The sequence below is a fragment of the Myxine glutinosa genome, chromosome 1 (assembly GCF_964187855.1).
Source record: "Myxine glutinosa chromosome 1, kmMyxGlut1.1, whole genome shotgun sequence".
Taxonomy (NCBI): Eukaryota; Metazoa; Chordata; class Myxini; order Myxiniformes; family Myxinidae; genus Myxine; species Myxine glutinosa.
The window spans coordinates 118,773,685-118,793,123 of record NC_136261.1 but is presented as its reverse complement, the minus strand read 5'-3'; the positions used below and the strand labels follow the sequence as shown (position 1 = coordinate 118,793,123).

At 39.8% G+C, this 19,439-nt stretch overlaps 1 protein-coding gene across 1 annotated transcript in view; it reads left to right on the top strand.

Moving 5' to 3' along the window:
- Positions 1 to 4,700, top strand: part of CCDC40 (coiled-coil domain 40 molecular ruler complex subunit) — a 107,356-nt gene extending 102,656 nt beyond the window's left edge. The window contains exon 19 of the mRNA XM_078784153.1: positions 2,265 to 4,700. Coding sequence (XP_078640279.1) covers positions 2,265 to 2,510 — 246 coding nt within the window. The 3' untranslated portion in view covers positions 2,511 to 4,700. The remainder of the gene's footprint in view (positions 1 to 2,264) is intronic.
- The last annotated feature ends 14,739 nt before the right edge of the window (positions 4,701 to 19,439 follow it).

Sequence of the window (19,439 nt, the reverse complement as noted above, 5' to 3'; positions counted from 1 at the left end):
CATTTCTTTCATATTCGGTAAACATATTCAGCAATATCTGGGCAAGAGGCACGTCAAATGATTTTTGGAATTGGAGCCAAAAGTCATGTGACACAATTTTATTTCTGAAGTTAAATTTTTTTTTTTTTTACAGAATGGTACTACAGGATTGTATATTGTTACGTTTGTGGGAGGTAGGGATACTTTTGTCCAGGTAGATTGTATAGATTAGTTTGCTCCGACTGCCGTGAAGAAGAAGAAACCTCGATGTATCATAAGTAGGGAATTTGTGTAGACCGGATGTCGGGTAAGCTTGTATCTTCGTCCCCATCAGAGAGGTGGGGCTTATTAATTCGCGAGGGATTATGGGTAATTAATTCCCTGTTTGTAATTGCCTCTGTAATCTTTTCCTGTGTTCCTTATGACACCGCACTACACACACCTAGTAAGAAATCGGCCATTAACCACACTAATTAAAAACTAACCGGAAACCAGGCATGAAGCACTGTCGCTGATAATATTGACTTGGTGAGCGCAGAGGACAGGCATGTTCGTGAGGCCACGCCTAGAAGAGCAGTGATTGATCAGGGATTTAATTGACACAAGGTCTGGTAAGATGGGACTATGGGATTGGTGAAGCAGGCATGGATGATGTCTGAGCCGCGTGTACAAAATAGTTGGAACGGCACACATTTTCCTTTCTCTTCCCTTCTGATTCTGGATCCGATAGCGATCGACATTTTATCTCTCTCGACATTGATATTTTCTCTCTCTCAGCATCGATGTCCTCTTGGTTCTTCTCGTTTTGGAACTGGTGTTGAACGGTAGTGAGCCGACATTTTCTCTTATCTCTTGGGTCCGGACTTTGTTGGTGAATGATCGCTATTGATCTTGCGCCTGAAGCTCCACCGCGAACGGTCGTGTTCCGACATCTTGCTAGTGGCCGTGAAGAGGGACTCTGCGGACGGAGAGCTGCGGTTTCCATGCAGAGATCGTGAGGACAAGCACGGCTGGAAGAGCGAGCTGCACGCCAAGCTCGTTCGCTTCGCGCGGGAGGCCTACTTTGCGCTTCCGAGCGAGTTTCGCACGCAAAGACCTCACACGATCTTGACGTTTCCTGACGAGACACCCAGCCGATTGGAGATAAGTATCACAAATCACACCTATTTATTTTCAGTTATTTTATCCTTTGTCTGTATTCGAGTCTGTGCGGGTGCTCCAATTTAGGAATATAGTTTCATTTATCATGCATTTTCTTCGCTATATTTTGACAGAACGCCTCGGAGTTAAAGCTCGTTCGGAAATCCCTTTCCTTGGAAGATTTTAATCACCAGGAACACGACAATATGCTTTTGGGAACCAATATTTATTTGTATACACTTTACCGTATCCACAACCGACACACAACTTTGAAATAATTGTTTATTTATATATCTTTTGCATTTCTTCAACCGTTATTACCTCTGCCACCGAAGGTCTGTTTGTTTGTGTGTTTCAATGATGTCTGTTTCACCCCTGTCTGTTTGTTTGTGAACAAAATATCTCAAAATGTGTGGACGGTTTCGGAAAAAATTTGGCAGAGAGGTTGGGTATGTATACAAGGACGAAATTAATAGATTTTGGTGAAGATCCGTATCTGGATTCGGATGAGAGAATTATTTAATTTCTAAGTGATTCTTCACCATTGGGTGATCGGGCCAAAAAATACATGTAGCAGGATATCTCAAAAAGTTATGGGCAGATTTGGATGAAAGTTGGTGAGAGGTTGTGTGTGTGACAAGACCAAATCGATTTGATTTTGGTGAAGATGTGAATATTGATTCGGATACGAGAATTATTTAATTTTCCAAGTGATTTTTCCCTTTGAGAGATCAGGTGAAAAGTGATAAATATCATTATAATTTTTAAAAGGTTGTGGAAGAATTATGACTAAACTTGGTGGACGAGTTGGTCAGGTGGCAAGAATAAGCCCATTCGATTTTGGTTCAGGTCCGAATCCAGATCCGTTTTTTTTTGGTTTTGGTATTTAAAACTAAAATCTCCAACGTCCCATTTTGAAGGTGCATTTTGTGGGCTGTTTCCTCAATGAGAACTTGCATTCTTGTCAGTTGTAGTATTATGTATCTTAGTTAAAACTGCATCGACTAAATATCATCATTACATTGATGATTGACGTTGGACATTTTAAGATAATGACGGCATCAACATTATGATTAATGGTGACAGAGATTAATATTCCAACATTCATAACAATACCACACTCGTTCTTCTTTCTATCCCTGTAGAACCTTGCTCAGATTGTGGCATGGCAAGCACGGGCCAAGGTACTACAAACGGTGCTTGACGGATCTCACCGAAAGCTCTGCTCCTCTCCGGACGCCCTTTGTGTTGAGCACAATCGCCAAGATATCCGCTTACGAAGCACTTCCATCCTGTTTGACCGCATTTGCAGTGATTTTCCTCAGCTAATAGTTGCACTACAGCCAATTAAACTACATTTTGCTGCACTACCCATACAAAGACAAAAATGAAATTCTCTACTAGACTATAAATCTGCTTTTTGAGTAACTTTTTTGCCCTTGTGGAAACATCTCATGAATGTATCAAGTCATTTCATCATGGAGGTGTCATTTCTGATAACTGTATTTCTTGAAACCAGGAATTCCTATTAGTATTCTGGCTTTCTGCCAGAAGGCAGGTTCAGTACTGCTGAAGCACTTTCTTTGTAATGATTACACTGGGTGGTTTGCCATTTCCTTCCCAGCAGTAGTTAGGCCCGGAATTTGCAATTTGTTCATGGTGCCGCCGATAGCTCACATTGTCTTCGCGTGGGATATTTAACATCGACCAACTAATTCCTGCAGACGGTACACTCAGTTTAACATCCATCCAAAGGTCAAGACACATTGATGAATCACCCTGCCTGTGAAACGCCAGATGACAGTTTATATCTGGGTCGGGATTCTAACCCTGGCTAGACAGCTTAGAGTTGAGAGTGCATACCTCTAACCCATCCTGTCAACAAAAACCAGGTATGCTAACATTTATTTAACTTGGTTCGTTAAGTTATTACCCTCGCCAGAGCAGATGGTATTTCATTTGAGTCCGTTTGTTTGTTTGGTTGTCCGCACAGAACACGAGTATGTGTATTAATAAATAGACCCTTTAGAAACCTAAGACCCTTCAGCCCCTTTACAACTCAAAGACCCATTAAGACCACGAAGGCCATGAAGACCGTACAGAACCCAAAGACCCAGAGGACCCATCAGACCCCATGGGCCGAAAGAACAAAACCACCCAAACATGTCGTGGTGAGGGTCTGCAATCTCTGATTGCTCTTTCTTGTTAGGTATGCAAATGTGGCAGCAATTTTGATCCTTACCCCCTCTACCTTACTGCCTCCCTAATGTATGAATCACATGCACGACAAGGACATCAGTATACATCAGTGTACTTTATTGTGAGTTAAAAGGACATGAGTACACAATGGACAAATAATGCATTTAGTCCATGGGATTTGAACCGATGTTCCGAACATCACAAGCCATCGGTTCAAATGGAAATACATAACAGGCCACCTGTTATTTTGAGTACCGCACAATAGTTTTTTGTTGTTCAGGACAATAGTGACAAACAGCTCCTTTTCAGTTTTGTTATTCTCAAACCTTTGTTCAGCAAATACTGGCTATGTGTGCTTGCTGTAATACCTAGGTGAGCTCCTTTGAGTTCAATAAATTACACCTCTATCGTGAAATGTCCCCAGCCTCACTATAAACTGTCACACTGGAGAATAACAGGCAGGATGTTTCATCAATGAGTGCACCTCTTGCTCGCATTCAATTGTATGGCGACTTCAAATATCCCGTACAGCACAGTAACATTGAAAAACAGTAGGACATTTTGTTCAAAAAGAGTAGGCGAGCCAAATTTTAAGTTCCTGCCATGATCTCTTACTGACCCTGCTGTGAAGGCAATGCCAATGTCAAACCACCGAGTGTATTTTCTTATCCAAGAATATGCTTTAGCAACACTGACCTGCCATTGGGAGTACATGACGATGAATGAAATGGCTTGAGATATAGATGAGATTTCTACAATGGTAAATCTGATGAACCCGTGCATTGATATGCCTTATGCAAGCGAGGAACAGGCAACAATGTCATATTTATCAGGTATGCAAAATGGCAATTTGCCGTATATTTTAATAATTTTCAATTTAATATTTAATATTTTTATGCTGTAATTATATATAATGATATAATTTCAATTTATTTTCATTTAATTTAATAATTTAATAATTTATAGTTTTCCTTATGACAATAAATAACCCCAACGCATTCTGCCATATGGCACATACAGTACATTCATTCCCTCCCCTCTGAAACTATTTCCTCTCAACCTCTCTCTTGTTTCTGCATTCTTCTTGCAATGTAATACCCTCTACTTCTCTTTCATCTGCACACTCCTTTGTTTGAGTTTCTTAATTTCATCTGCTGATAAATACATGACAAATACATGGCCCCAGGATCACACCATAAGTGTGCAGAGCTGGAACTATGCATTTAGTAACTTGTTTTAGTCCACAAAAAAGTATCTCCTTACACCTTTACAAGACTTATTGAAGCATATAAGACATGTATGTTTAGCAACAAATGCTATACTTTAGGATACTGTGACATAAATCGGATGATGTTAGTTTAAATAAAGCTCATCTTATAACATCTCATAGCACAGTTTTGAACTTTAACATGCCTGGTAGGTTTGTAAGTGGATCTTGGAATTTGAGAAGCTCTCCTTATGACATCATAGTATAGTCGAGGCACGCTATGTATCCTGCACTATAAGAAATTGTAAATTAGGATCGGTTTGATGGAGTCAAGGTGAGCAATGTTCTTTAGGAAATTTCGAATAACATTTTAAAAAAGTAACATAAGTTCTCAAAAAAAGCAAAAAATAAAATTTTAAGACAACATATACAGTAGTACAACATACAAGTAGACAAACACATTTCATGAAATGAAATAAAATCTCCGAAGCAAAACAAACTCATTCTTTCTCTTTAACCATTCCTATATTGCCCCAATTTGAGTCCAGCGAGGCTTATAAAAGACATCGACTTGACCCCACCTGGTCTGCTTTTTGGTGGCTAGACAAAGTTTAGCATTGTAACATTTTTTATTTTTTTTATGTTGAAGGCTCCAGTCACGGCATACATTATCCTCATCAAGGCCCGGACTTGAATAAAAGAGCTGCAATGATAAATGAGAGGAAAGAGAAATGAAAGAGAGAGAATGTAAAGGTGAGGAGTGAAAATGAGTAAGAAAAGTGTATGATGAAAAGTGTATGATGAAAAGTGTATGATGAAAAGTGTATGATGAAAAGTGTATGATGAAAAGAGTATGATGAAAAGTGTATGATGAAAAGTGTATGATGAAAAGTGTATGATGAAAAGTGTATGATGAAAAGTGTATGATGAAAAGAGTATGATGAAAAGTGTATGATGAAAAGTTTATGATGAAAAGTGTATGATGAAAAGTGTATGATGAAAAATGTATGATGAAAAGAGTATCCATGAAAAGTGTATGATGAAAAGTGAATGATGAAAAGTGTATGATGAAAAGAGTATGATGAAAAGTGCATGATGAAAAGTGTATGATGAAAAGAGTATGATGAAAAGTGTAGGATGTAAAGAGTATGATGAAAAGTGCATAATGAAAAGAGTATGATGAAAAGTGTATGATGAAAAGAGTATGATGAAAAGTGTATGATGAAAAGTGTATGATGAAAAGTGTATGATGAAAAGTGTATGATGAAAAGAGTATGAAAAGAGTATGATGAAAAGTGTATGATGAAAAGTTTATGATGAAAAGTGTATGATGAAAAGTGTATGATGAAAAGTGTATGATGAAAAATGTATGATGAAAAGAGTATCCATGAAAAGTGTATGATGAAAAGTGAATGATGAAAAGTGTATGATGAAAAGAGTATGATGAAAAGTGCATGATGAAAAGTGTATGATGAAAAGAGTATGATGAAAAGTGCATGATGAAAAGTGCATGATGAAAAGTGTATGATGAAAAGAGTATGATGAAAAGAGTATGATGAAAAGAGTATGATGAAAAGAGTATGATGAAAAGTGTATGATGAAAAGTGTATGATGAAAAGTGCATGATGAAAAGTGCATGATGAAAAGAGTATGATGAAAAGAGTATGATGAAAAGAGTATGATGAAAAGTGTATGATGAAAAGTGTATGATGAAAAGTGCATGATGAAAAGAGTATGATGAAAAGAGTATGATGAAAAGAGTATGATGAAAAGTGTATGATGAAAAGTGTATGATGAAAAGTGCATGATGAAAAGTGTATGATGAAAAGTGTATGATGAAAAGTGCATGATGAAAAGAGTATGATGAAAAGAGTATGATGAAAAGAGTATGATGAAAAGAGTATGATGAAAAGTGTATGATGAAAAGTGTATGATGAAAAGTGCATGATGAAAAGTGCATGATGAAAAGAGTATGATGAAAAGAGTATGATGAAAAGTGTATGATGAAAAGTGTATGATGAAAAGTGCATGATGAAAAGTGCATGATGAAAAGAGTATGATGAAAAGTGTATGATGAAAAGTGTATGATGAAAAGTGCATGATGAAAAGTGCATGATGAAAAGAGTATGATGAAAAGTGCATGATGAAAAGTGTATGATGAAAAGTGTATGATGAAAAGAGTATGATGAAAAGAGTATGATGAAAAGAGTATGATGAAAAGAGTATGATGAAAAGTGTATGATGAAAAGTGTATGATGAAAAGTGCATGATGAAAAGAGTATGATGAAAAGAGTATGATGAAAAGAGTATGATGAAAAGTGTATGATGAAAAGTGTATGATGAAAAGTGCATGATGAAAAGAGTATGATGAAAAGAGTATGATGAAAAGAGTATGATGAAAAGTGTATGATGAAAAGTGTATGATGAAAAGTGCATGATGAAAAGTGCATGATGAAAAGTGCATGATGAAAAGAGTATGATGAAAAGAGTATGATGAAAAGAGTATGATGAAAAGAGTATGATGAAAAGAGTATGATGAAAAGTGTATGATGAAAAGTGTATGATGAAAAGAGTATGATGAAAAGAGTATGATGAAAAGAGTATGATGAAAAGAGTATGATGAAAAGAGTATGATGAAAAGTGCATGATGAAAAGAGGATGATGAAAAGAGTATGATGAAAAGAGTATGATGAAAAGAGTATGATGAAAAGAGTATGATGAAAAGTGTATGATGAAAAGTGTATGATGAAAAGAGTATGATGAAAAGTGTATGATGAAAAGAGTATGATGAAAAGAGTATGATGAAAAGAGGATGATGAAAAGAGGATGATGAAAAGAGGATGATGAAAAGAGTATGATGAAAAGTGTATGATGAAAAGTGTATGATGAAAAGTGTATGATGAAAAGTGTATGATGAAAAGTGTATGATGAAAAGAGTATGATGAAAAGTGTATGATGAAAAGTGTATGATGAAAAGAGTATGATGAAAAGAGTATGATGAAAAGTGTATGATGAAAAGTGTATGATGAAAAGAGTATGATGAAAAGAGTATGATGAAAAGAGTATGATGAAAAGAGTATGATGAAAAGTGTATGATGAAAAGTGTATGATGAAAAGAGTATGATGAAAAGAGTATGATGAAAAGAGTATGATGAAAAGAGTATGATGAAAAGTGTATGATGAAAAGTGCATGATGAAAAGAGTATGATGAAAAGAGTATGATGAAAAGAGTATGATGAAAAGAGTATGATGAAAAGAGTATGATGAAAAGTGTATGATGAAAAGTGTATGATGAAAAGAGTATGATGAAAAGTGTATGATGAAAAGAGTATGATGAAAAGAGTATGATGAAAAGAGGATGATGAAAAGAGGATGATGAAAAGAGGATGATGAAAAGAGTATGATGAAAAGTGTATGATGAAAAGTGTATGATGAAAAGTGTATGATGAAAAGTGTATGATGAAAAGTGTATGATGAAAAGAGTATGATGAAAAGTGTATGATGAAAAGTGTATGATGAAAAGAGTATGATGAAAAGAGTATGATGAAAAGTGTATGATGAAAAGTGTATGATGAAAAGTGTATGATGAAAAGTGTATGATGAAAAGTGTATGATGAAAAGTGTATGATGAAAAGAGGATGATGAAAAGAGGATGATGAAAAGAGGATGATGAAAAGAGTATGATGAAAAGTGTATGATGAAAAGTGTATGATGAAAAGTGTATGATGAAAAGTGTATGATGAAAAGTGTATGATGAAAAGAGTATGATGAAAAGAGTATGATGAAAAGTGTATGATGAAAAGTGTATGATGAAAAGAGTATGATGAAAAGAGTATGATGAAAAGTGTATGATGAAAAGTGTATGATGAAAAGTGTATGATGAAAAGTGTATGATGAAAAGTGTATGATGAAAAGTGTTTGGTGTTTGTTTGTAAGAAAGAGAGATTGAAGCTAGCCCGGTCGATATAGTTTGAGTGAGACAGAAAGGAAGACCAGCAATCCTGACACGGAGAGTGAAAGATGGTTCCGGGCACTACTTTAATGCTCCGAAGTCAGAAAAATAGTACAACCCTGACAATTGAGATCAAAATGAAGAGTTTTCCTACTTTTGATAATCCTTCTCTATTGGTGCTAGGCCGAGGTGATTGGATGCACCATCATGCTTGGCATCAAGTTGAGTGATATAATGTCTAACACGCCATTCTTGACCAAATCAACGCCAAACCTTTGCTCAATATTACACAGCAGAAGCAACTCATTTTCTCCTAGGATCCAACTCCATTTCAACATGGAAACTGCAAGACAATATGCTCTTTCTCAACTGGTACATGGAAGATTGAGAGCAGGAAGAACTGGACCCCTGAACCTGCCATATTGACTGTGGGTGCTTACATATTTATAGGGTGATTATGAATACACCTTACTGAAAACTTTATGAACACCCATTGATAAGGGATTTTGAGAGATGCAGGCAGCCTACTCACTCCTGACTGATTCGTTGAATTTGTATAGGATCACACAAATTGGAGCAAACTTTTGGTCACCTTTTCCTCAGGCAACTGATGATGATGATTATGTTCATTGGTATTGTAAAGTAGGACAATATTTCACTTGATAAAACTTGTTTTTCAGCAATTGCAGACTCACGTCTGCACCCCACACCATACCCCCCTCCAACCCACGTCCTGCTGCCCCACTACACGTCCCCTACCCCCACTCCCACCCCTTAAGTTACTATTCCTCCCCCATTCCTAACAGTGTGGCACACCAATATTCAAGCTCTCTATTCTAATGTTACTGATCTCTCCATTTAGGTTACTGCTGCATCTCAATGCATGTTTAATTGAACGTTCCTCTCACAATACATCTCTGATTCCTCTGTCTCCTTGCTATTCTCAACTATGTTTGGACAGGACCCTCCACCAGCATGGTGGACTGGTGGTGGTATATTGCTATCGATGTCAAGAACACCATTCCTCACTGTCCATTGTCCATGATAAACCCTCCTACACTGGAACACTGCAATACCTCTGGCTGTACATTCACTTCTCTGCAACCACCTGATGTATAACTATGGGGGTTATTATCAACAAAATAATTCTGACGCATTATGTGCTTCTCTTTCTGATATAATTTGTGGATCAACTATTAACCAGCTACCTAATTCGTTCTTCCTCAAATGTGGCAACTTTGATCAAACGGAAGAGCAATTATTGCATTGGAGTCATCAGAGGAAACCCAAATAAGCAAAGACGGAGTCATCAGGAGGAACCTGGATAGGATTCGGGTTTCAGCCGCTACTCCACTACCCTCAAACTCATCCAGGCACAGCCACGTGAACTTTACAGAATTTTTTTTGCAAGAATTCACTTCACCCTAGACAGATAGATTAAAAAAGAGAGAAATAAAGGGTTAAAGAGATAAAAGAAAAGAAAAAGCAAGAAGTAGAACAAATAAAGAGAAATGTGAAAAAGTAAAAAGAAGTGTGAAAGGAACAAAGAATAAAGATGTGGGGACGAACCCGAATAGATTAATTTCAGCAGTTTCTCCCCCATGCTCAAACGCAGCAACAGGTACAAGCTACCAGAGGTCCGTCAGTGGGGAAGCACAGTCCACACAACAACCAGTCACAGCTTTGTTAAGTCATTCTGCGATTACATGGGCCCAACCGAATCTGTCAGCTTTCCAACCGTCATCTCTGGCAATGGTCTCTTATTCCTTTTGGACCAAGGAAAGACCTAATTTCCATCCAACCTCTCCTGTTTCTCCTCTGCTTGCTCCTCTTCACTCTTTTGAACATGTTCTTGTCAAAGCCAACATTTCCTGAGCTGTTGTGAGAGACCGATCTCAATAACACAGAAGCTGGCAATTTGTTTGCGCAGGCCAACTGGCAGGCACTGAAACTTGTCATCAAAGCACCTGATATCGACATGGGAAGACTTTGACAAAAGTCTACACACACGCTCTCTGTCTTTATGTCTGGTTTATCCCATCATGTTTGCAGCTATCCTTTCAATCCTCTCTGCCCTTGTAGACTGAATCATGTGCAGAGATGGTTCCGGTCAAGCAGCTTACTTTCTCAATGTGGAAGACTAACCCGACTGGGGGAAACTTTTATGTCACTCCATAAGACTCACACAATAGTTCAACAATCTTCAGTCTCACTTTGGTGCTCCCAAAGGATAACCAAATGTAAGCAATACCTATTTCCATGGTCATTCACTGGAACATGTTCAGTCTCTTGAATTCCTCGGCCATACCGTAAGCTGTGCTACTCCTTGGCCAACCATATAGCCAATGTGATTTCCAAAGTAGCTGCAATCTGGGCAATCTCCATCGTTCCAAGTCATTCTAAAATAAGGCAATTCTAAAATACAGTGTGTATGTATTGTTTAGGGGACAGGCGTAGGGGCTAAAGAGAGAAAGATAGAACAGATATTTCATTTTTTTAAATGTGTAGCACAAGTTTTTGTGTGAAATTATAGGACATGTTGAAGAGTGTTTCAGCAGAATCCAATGTGGCCCCGCCATTATGTATGTCTCATCCCCTACCATTCCTGCACCTTAATTCTCTAAATAGTTTTGCTTTGGAATCTGTATATATGTGCTTTTAACCTTCTCACCCTCTTGAGCACGGACCGATGCAGGTGAACAGCTCAAGTGGCACTCGAAGGGACACCGCAAAATTCGCCCTGCTCATGGACGAGTAGGAGCGAGAACCATCTTGAAGCCACGCCTGCTCACTGACATGTATAAAAGGCAGAACTCAGCACAGATTATGCTTCTTCTGGTGCTTCTCATGCTTCGGTCTCCATGAGGGTGGAGTTGAGAGGCATGCTCAGGAGTGTTGCAGCAAGTGGTTCTCAACAGACATGCCAAGGTGAAAATGAAGCATCAGCACTACAAAAGCAAAACCAGACTGGAGTGAGGACCAGCTCCGTGTCCCCAAAACAGCACCAGAGAGGATGCAGGATGACCTAACGCAAGCCAAACGGGAACCTGGACCAGGATGCGGCGCATCTCACCCGCATAGAGCTCACCACTACCTTCACAACCACCACACACAAGCATAGTGTGTGGACAAATTTATTTTCGTCTTGGCTTGCTCTGTCTATCTCCCATTTGTGAGTGTGGGCTTTAAGGTATCTCATAAGCCGATGGGATTCTTGGTGGGCTCAGGGGTTATAGTTTGGAGCGGAGTTCCCATTCATTGTAATAAACCCTGTTTTTCACTATTGATGTGTGGTTTGGTGTATGGTCTGGAATTGAGAATCGTAAAAAGTGGCACGAGTAACAGCACTTTTTGCCGTTGGGAATTGGCACGAAAACCCTTCATTAGGAGGGTACCAACATGGCGGTTCGTCGAGGGTCTCACTGATCCCCCAATCGTTTCAAACTGACGAACATTATATCTGATCTGATCATTATACAGGGTGAGCCAGAAATATGGTTATTTTTAACACTCTTGTGAAGGTAATAAAAAATTGTATTTCAAAACTAATTCTTACAAGAAAGTGAAGTACATAACATGCCATTTATTTGTGGAAAAGAACATCTAGGAGATGTGCACCATTTCATCTGACACATTCCTCCAATCTTGGATGCCAATTATTCATGACGTTCTGCAACATGGCCAAGCATTCCCTCCCAAAAATTATTGTGGGCAATCTCATCATCTTGGCTTAGTTCCTGGACAGTTTGAATTTTATAGGAATAAAAGTTTCAATCCTTATGCAATATGCGACGTAGTGACTTGTGAGAAATTCTTAAGGCTGATGCATGCTTTCGGCTTGAGCGATGCAGACTTCTCAAAACTGACTCCCTTACATGCTCAATGTTTTGTGCCGTTCTTACTTATTTGGGTGCTCCCGGCAGTTTCTTTTTTAAAGTTGAACCGGTCCTCTCAAACTTCTGAACCCATAACTTGATAGCACAAACAGACGGCACATTTCCATGATGTTGAACTGTGAAATGGAGTTTGAATTGACATTGTGCAGCAGTTGCACTGTCATTATTCTTGTAAAAAGCTTTGATAGCGAAAGCGCGTTCTTCACCCGACCAGTTCCACATGGTCACTCGTGTTCTGCCTGCAAAAAAGAAAACCAAATCAGTAAAAATAATAAAAATGCATGTTATGTACTTCAATATCATGAATGAATTTATTTGGAAATACAATTTTTTATTTCCTTCGCACGAATTTCAAAAATTACTATTTCTGGCTCATCCTGTAGAATCACAAACGGATGGTCCACAATCTCCACCAACCTTTGCATATGTGCTCAGTGTACCCAGGGACACAGAAATCTCCTCACACATCCGCTTCCCCGGTGAGAATGGGGAGAGGACTTGCGATTTTCGCCTGTTCCAGGAAACTAGTGCAAGTCGTTTAACCACTGACCCATGCTGGAGGAAGCTGATTTGACACCTTTTTCCACGCCTGCAGGGAATGGGTGTTACTTATTACTAAAAAGAGATGTGCCAGTCCATCCATCATGGAAAGAAGTATTGTATTGACACCATATTTTGCTCCTGATGGGAGCAGATATCACTAGTTCCTTGAAAAATGAGAATAACTCAAGTCTACAAGGCCTTTGTCCATAGTTCAATGAGGTGGGTACTGATCTCCTTTATGGACTGGTATCCCAGCATCACATCTCTCTATCTACATCTCTCATCTGAATTCTGCGGCATCTAAAGCTCTCAATACAATTGGCATCTCCCGCAATGAGGCCAAACCACAAGGCCTGTTACTCTCACATCACAGACCGGTCGGTGGCCTCTGTGTGTTTTTTTTTTTGTTTTTTTTTACCTCCTCTCCTCTGGATATTCCTCCTTCAGCACTCTCAGCCCTTTCACCTTCCCCATTTCCTTCAATGCATATGCATTCCAATAATAATATCCTTCTGGTTAAACTCCCAAAATTCAGGGTTTTTACCCACCTCAACCATTTATTCCCGTTTGTGAAACTTCCTTCCCAAGATGATTCAATTGCACTCTTCCCTCCAGAGCTTTAAGCAAGAGGTACTCAACCATCTCATGTCATCCCCCATCCTACCTATTTTCTTTTATATCCCCATTAACCGACCTAACTCAACTCTCTTGTTCCGTTTTACTGTTTACTGTTTTCAGTTACTGTTTCCTTCCCTCCTCTTTTTGTTTCCTGTCCATTATTCCTTGGTGGTTGTGTTGAACTGTGGCCCCACTATCAGCATGTCATCTTTTTACAATTAATCACCCCACTCTTTCATTAGCCGCGATTTTTTAAATATAAAAAAACAAACATGATCAGCGTTTGGTGGTAATGAAGATGTTTCCAAACATTCTCCCTCTCCAATTATAAATTCCATTACTCCCAAGCCTCATGCTGATTGCAGCGTTACTTTGTATCTGCTTATGTGTCAAAATACTGCATGACGAAATTCTGTTCAAAATATCAACTTTTTATATGAGTCATAATTTAGAGTTTAATATGGTATTGACAAAAAAAAAACCACAAAAAGACCAATATTCATATGAGCAATGTTGTGAGATTTATGGAGAAATCTCATCAAAAGAAGAATGCGGAGTGTGATCTGGAGGAATCGTATGAACCAGGCTAACACAACACCGTTAGGCCAAGGTGGGAAAATAGACGACGCAATTGCAACCAATAGGCAACGTTAGGCCAACGTTGGAAAATAGACGACGCAATTGCAACCAATGGACAACGTCAGGCCGACGTTGTAAAATAGACGGAGCAATTGCAACCAATAGGCAGCGTTAGGCCAACGTTGGAAAATAAAGGTCGCAATTGCAACCAATGGACAACGCCAGGCCGACGTTGGAAAATAGATGTCGCAGTTGCAACCAATGGACAAAGTAAGGCCGACGTTGGAAAATAGACGTCACAATTGCAACCAATGGACAACGCCAGGCCGACGTTGGAAAATAGACGTGGCAATTGCAACCAAAAGGCAACGTCAGGTCGACGCTGGAAAATAGACGTCGCAATTGCAACCAATGGACAACGCAAGGCCGACGTTAGAAAACAGACGTCACAATTGCAACCAATGGACAACGCCAGGCCGACGTTGGAAAATAGACGTCACAATTGCAATGAATGGACCATGCAAGGCCGACGTTGGAAAATAGACGTCACAATTGCACCGAATGGACAACGCCAGGCCGACGTTGGAAAATAGACGTCGCAATTGTAACCAAAAGGCAACGTCAGGCCGACGTTGGAAAATAGACGTGTCAATTGCAACCAATGGACGTCAGGCCAACGTTGGAAAATAAACGTCGCAATTGCAACCATTAGGCAACGTTCGGCCGACATTGGAAAATAGACGTCGCAATTGCAACCAATAGGCAGCGTTCGGCGACGTTGAGAAAATAGACGTCGCAATTGCAACCAATGGACAACATCAGGCCGACGTTGGAAAATAGACGTCGCAATTGCAACCAATCGGCAACGTCATCCCGAGGTCAACAATGCGCTTGCGACCAATTGACCAAATGCCAACGTTGGCCCAACGGTGTTGTGTTAGCTGGGAATGGATGACGATATGTGTCTAATTTGTGAACTGTCCTATTCTGTACTGGTGATCCGAATGTAAGGAAGAGGTGTTTGCATGATTGTGCTGCGTTGGTGCGTTATGTACAAGCAACATCAACCACGACCGTCCGGCACCAGGGGGAGCTGAAGTAGTTGTAATTGGTATCTCCATAGCCAGGCTGGAGGGATCAAGGTATCAATCAGGGCTCCAACGGTGCGATGCTGGGGAGTTTTAATTGCACTAACGAGGATTGTTTCCATGCATCAAAGCCTGCGGTTATCGATTTTGAATTGAGTGCTTCTTGCGTTTTCAGCAATGATGGATTTTTTTCTCACCAGCACAGCACATGTGTGATGGAAGTGAAGGCATTATAACTCAATTTCGGAATAGTGACATTTTACATGTTGTATATTGTTACGGATTCGTCACTTCCGCCTTTGTTGTTATTATATACTTGTAGGATTTTTAGTTTCAGGAAATATTGTTGTTAAAATTTTTGTGTGAAATGGAGGTGACTTTAGTAAAAGGTAAAAATAAATGTTTGTGAAGGAAAAAGGAAAACGCGGCGAAGAGACCAGAAGAAGAGAGATCGAGATGGGCAGAGAGAGGAGGAGACAGCTGCGAGTCACGTCGACGCTGCGAGCGGACTTGTTTTTATATTTTGGATGCGAATGAGTTGAGGTTTCCCGTGAAAGGGATTGTTTGCGACATCGTCATATATTGCGAGTGCAATTAAACCTGCGTCTCAGGTTTTATCACCAAGTGTGAGTCATCGTTGGAGAAATCAAGCACCTCCATTACGGGCCGACACGCCATTTTGTCCTCGAAGAAGAAGAGGCCGTCCACTTGGTGCATCTTGTTTTGCCGTTGGGATTTCCATATTGACCTCATCGTGTTGATTGCCATAGGTTTACCTATAGGCTAAATTCCCATATCGACCTCTCACCTCATAACTCCTCATCCATAGCCGCGCCAATACCTGCCTGTTGTTTTGCCGTTCTGCACGACCTCGAACTTCACCGCGTGGAGATTCGTGCATGGACTTTGGGGAATGTTACATTCTACTCACGGTTGGCGTATCGTGAGTTCATTGCTTTGAGAGCATTGGGGCATGATGGTACCATCATATGTATTGTTCATTTGATGCAAGTGAAATTTTCATTGTATTTTCTTTAATAGTGTTATTATTGTGTATGTGAGAGTTCTTAATACAATTACTTGTTTTGTTCTACAATTGCATTGGTGTGGTTTTACCATGGTTTATTAGAACACTCAAAATAACAAATCTTTCTGCCGTGTCCCCGCTCCAGACTCTGAGAAGCACCGTAACCGGAGTTTGGGGAGGTAATACATCACAATATGCAGCGCGTTCAAAACGTTGGCCGCGTGAGATACAATAGTCCGAGAAAGGCCAACATTTGTTGTTCAAAATATGCTAAGGGGAATTTTTCATATATTTATGTTAACCCATGCTCTTCCACCCAACAAAAGCTGCATAAAGCAACAGAGAAAGGCTACGCAAGGTGAACCCTGTGCTGTTTCAAACTCTACCCTGGTTCCTCCACAGCTGCAGACATTCACAAGTACAGTAATACCCCAACTTGTGTCTCCCGTTTTTACGTCGTTTCACAAATACGTCGTCACGTCATTAATACCATGACCCGATTTGCGTTGCCACAACGCGCACTTACGCCCATTTAAAAGTCATACCTTTTATTCTCGAGCGTTTTCAGAACTTACAAGACTGATAAAGATGCCCAGAATACATCGGTAAAGTATCAGGAGATACCAAATCGGGAGATCGCAAAATCGCCGAACGAACTGTTGTACTTTGCTTCACAAATAAAGAAATGTTCTGTAACTGTACTGTCGATTGGCTAAGAGGCATCATAAAAGTATTACCTTAGAAGTGAAATTCGATGTTATTTGTCGAATAGATGCTGGTGAATGTGCTGTTGATGTTGCTGGGTTATTACCCTGCGCTCGCGAAGCAAAAAGCAGGGTTAGGCATTCGGTTGCAGCACTCAATTCAAAATCGATAACCACAGGCTTTGATGCATGGAAACAATCCTCGTTGGTGCAATTAAAACTCCCCAACATCGAACCGTTGGAGCTCTGATTGATACCTTGATCCCTCCAGCCTGGCTATGGAGATACCAATTACAACTACTTCAGCTCCCCCTGGTGCCGGACGGTCGTGGTTGGTGTTGCTTGTACACAACGCACCAACGTAGCACAATCATGCAAACACCTCTTCCTTACATTCGGTTCACCAGTACAGGATAGGACAGTTCACAAATTAGACACAAATCGTGATCTAACAATGTGAATCTGTACGTGCGGCATACGTGCGTACGTGTGGCGTGTCTGCATTTAAAAAATTCATTTTCTCGGCAACCGTGGGTCCGATTGACACGAAATTTTACCATAGGAGCGCCTCCGCCTGTATAAATCTTGTATTCATAACTATAATGTCATAGGTCACGTGGTATGGACGCCATCTTGGAAAAAGGTTGCACTTCTATAACCTCCCAAGCCGCTCAATGGAAAATGTTGAAACAAGGCTCCTTGTCAAGTACTCGCCATGGGGAATAAGATATGTTGATGATTATGTCATCGGTGCCTTTATTATGATGTCATAATTTGGCAAGTACAACACTTCATCTGATCAGTATGGAAAAAAAACTTTCCTCTACAACTGCCAGTCCGATGGACATGAAATTTGTACCATAGCTGCACCTCCTCCTGTATAATTTTTTTTAATGATAGTTATGACGTCATAGGCCATGTGGTACAGGCGCCATCTTGGAAAAAAAAGAAAAAAAGATTGCACCTCTGTATATTCAAAAGCGCTGTGTAGAAAAGGTTGATACACGGCTCACTGTAAAGAACTTCATTGGGAATAAGATATGTTGATGTGATGTCATCGGTGCCTCCATAATGACGTCATAATTTGACAGGGACAACACTTCGTCTGATCAGTTTGAAATTTTTGAGCGTGATCTACGCAACAATTATATTAGAGAATATAAATTTATGATGTCATCACTCACGTGGTCTGGCAGCCATATTTGATCAAAGAAAAAAAAACTTAAAAAATAGAAGAGTTGGCTCGCACCAAGTTGACTGCACAGGGTAAGCATTCTATTGAAATGAAATCTGGCGATAACTAAATCGTATACAGGAGGTTGCCCCCAATGGGTCAAAGCCCACGATATTCAAACCCACAATAGTTAACGGTTTACTGCACATGAAAATATAAATAATTTTTGACAAAGTTGATTGTTGTGGCAATCTGCAAGCAGATGATTAAACCAATAATGAGTGCTCAGAATGAGCTCTATATTTAACAGTTTACAGGTATAATATTTTTTTAAAGTAAAAAATGTCAAAGTTATAAAATAAAACTATTGTTTATAATCGAATGGGTTGCTAGGCAACGTTAAGAGGCAGGGCTTATTATTCTAAGTTGAAGACAAATGTTATGGGGTGAAGCTGGAACTTATAAACCAAAGTGGAAAACAAACGGTGATCGTCATATTCTTGTAGCTGTTCCCACATTCTAGGTCGTCAACCCCAAATATGAGCTAACATCCTGTTAAATTGGCATCGTTCCTTTGTGATGCGTTGATTGAACCTAAATTGGTAGCGATTCTGCAATCGGCTGCAAGAGAGATAGCGATTCTATGTCTGATCAGGGTTCAGGGTTCTATTCCCGACCTGATGGAAAACTGCAGCAAAACTGTTATTTTGCTTGATTTTCATCGATGATGATGAAGGCATCATGCCCACCTGGGTACACAAAATGCTGCTGCTAAGCACGGTCCGTTTCCAAGAAACATAAATTCCGTCTCTCTGAGCCTTTTCACCAGGCAATCCTCGCCCAGCCCGGCACACCTGTGTTCAACTTGCCAGGATAAAGCAATCTTTATATCCGGGTTTTCTAACAATGTGGATCATGAATATCGTGTAAATTTGCATTCACTAAAACATGTTCTGAATGTTTTTTTTATAATCAGGGAATGTAAACCTGGTGTTGGCTTAACAGTTGAGGTGGCTGGGTTGAGATCTTAGGGTCCTGAGTTCAAGCCCCTGTCGTGACATTGAATTAACACCGGGGGGGTTGACTCAGCTTGTCATCCTTCCGAGGTCGGCAGAATGAGTACCAGCTCGTTGGTAAGGGGTCATTGCATCAGTGGCACAGCCACGACCCCAGGAAACGATGCCACCAAGCAGCCACAGCCTGCATACAAATAAATAAAATCAGGGTACCTGATGCAGAGGTCTGACTGTATAACAAATAAATAAAATCAGGGTACCTGATGCAGAGGTCTGACTGTATAACAAATAAATAAAATCAGTGTACCTGATGCAGA